Genomic DNA, 1257 nt, shown 5'->3' on the forward strand with positions numbered 1-1257 from the left:
AAAGAAAGACGAGGTTCATAATCTTGTTCATAATCTTCATCTCGGTAGGAGCTAACGATTCCAGGCATGAAAATAGTGCTGGAATTTACGGATCCAGCTTTAAGTTCTTTTGACGTTGCATCTGAATGGAGCAAAACATTTGAAGGCTGTGGTATGCTGGAAATCGGTATTTACATTCCACATGACAAATGTTTTTCAAATGTCTTAGAAACCAATGTTGTTGTCACTTTTAGGCAAACACATTAGTCGTGTGTGCGCCCCACCTTCTTGGCACCGGACAGGTGGGTGTGGCTGATATATATAGGCTCATCCGTCTGCACTGCTTCACTTTCAGGGCAGTCAGATTCAATTAAAGTGGTCCAAAATGCTCCTATTTTGGGTTCTACAATTTGGTATGTTTTTTTTTTTTTAATATTTTTTTATTTTAATTGTGGGATATATTTCGAATAATTTAAGTTAAAATTTTAGAAAATTGAATAATAATGTTTTTCGCTCATTTTTCAGCTTTGGTGGTTTTCGCTTGCGGTAAGTAGACTAGGGTTTAATTTTTCTTCTAAAAGCTGATGTGCATGCTACATTTCACATTGCCAGATTTGTTATTATTTTTGATGAAAATTAATTAATTTTTTTCAGTGGACAATTTAACACTTTTGTCGTCAGCCAGACCCCAGATTTATTGCATGCCTTGCGTGTCCACTCATCAATTTTGTTGTTGAAAAATAAAATCTGGCAGTGTGACTGATTCTCTCTTCTAAACGGACTCAGTTTTTATTGATTAAACTACTACTTGAAATATGTGCTTGTTGACAGAGCCCACAGGAGATACTGATGCAGCCTCTAGAAACGACTGTTACCGGTGAGACAGACTTTCCTCACCTTATGTGCGAAGACCTCCAAAGTGAAAGGAAACTTTCCAATCTAAGCAGATAATTTATTAAGAATCTACTTTTCAACTCTTGACATCGTGATATTTTTGAGTACAGGGAGATGTTAAAACGTGATCCCTTCAGTCATATTGTAGCTAAGCAGTGCATCTACACGCACACCAATGGTCTAGTCCAGGGGTCAGCAACCTTTAACACCCAAAGAGCCATTTGGACCCGGTTTCCACGGAAAAGAAAACACTGGGAGCCGCAAATACTTTTTGACATCTAAAATGAAGATAACACTGTATATATTGTTTTTTACTTTTATGCTTTGTGTGAACAACTAAGGTGTGTTGCTTTATGTAATTAACGTATTTTGAACTCTTAAAAA

At 36.8% G+C, this 1257-nt stretch overlaps 1 protein-coding gene across 1 annotated transcript in view; it reads left to right on the forward strand.

Annotated features, from left to right (window-relative positions):
• Window positions 1-364: 364 nt before the first annotated feature.
• LOC146373738 (uncharacterized) overlaps window positions 365-1257 on the forward strand; it is a 26894-nt gene continuing 26001 nt past the window's right edge. Inside the window, exons 1-3 of the mRNA XM_084949723.1 lie at window positions 365-392; window positions 505-525; window positions 811-856. Of these exons, the coding sequence (XP_084805849.1) occupies window positions 365-392; window positions 505-525; window positions 811-856 (95 nt within the window). The remainder of the gene's footprint in view (window positions 393-504; window positions 526-810; window positions 857-1257) is intronic.

Source organism: Perissodus microlepis, chromosome 14, assembly GCF_051167445.1.
Source record: "Perissodus microlepis isolate ML-2025 ecotype Zambia chromosome 14, ASM5116744v1, whole genome shotgun sequence".
Lineage (NCBI taxonomy): Eukaryota > Metazoa > Chordata > Actinopteri > Cichliformes > Cichlidae > Perissodus > Perissodus microlepis.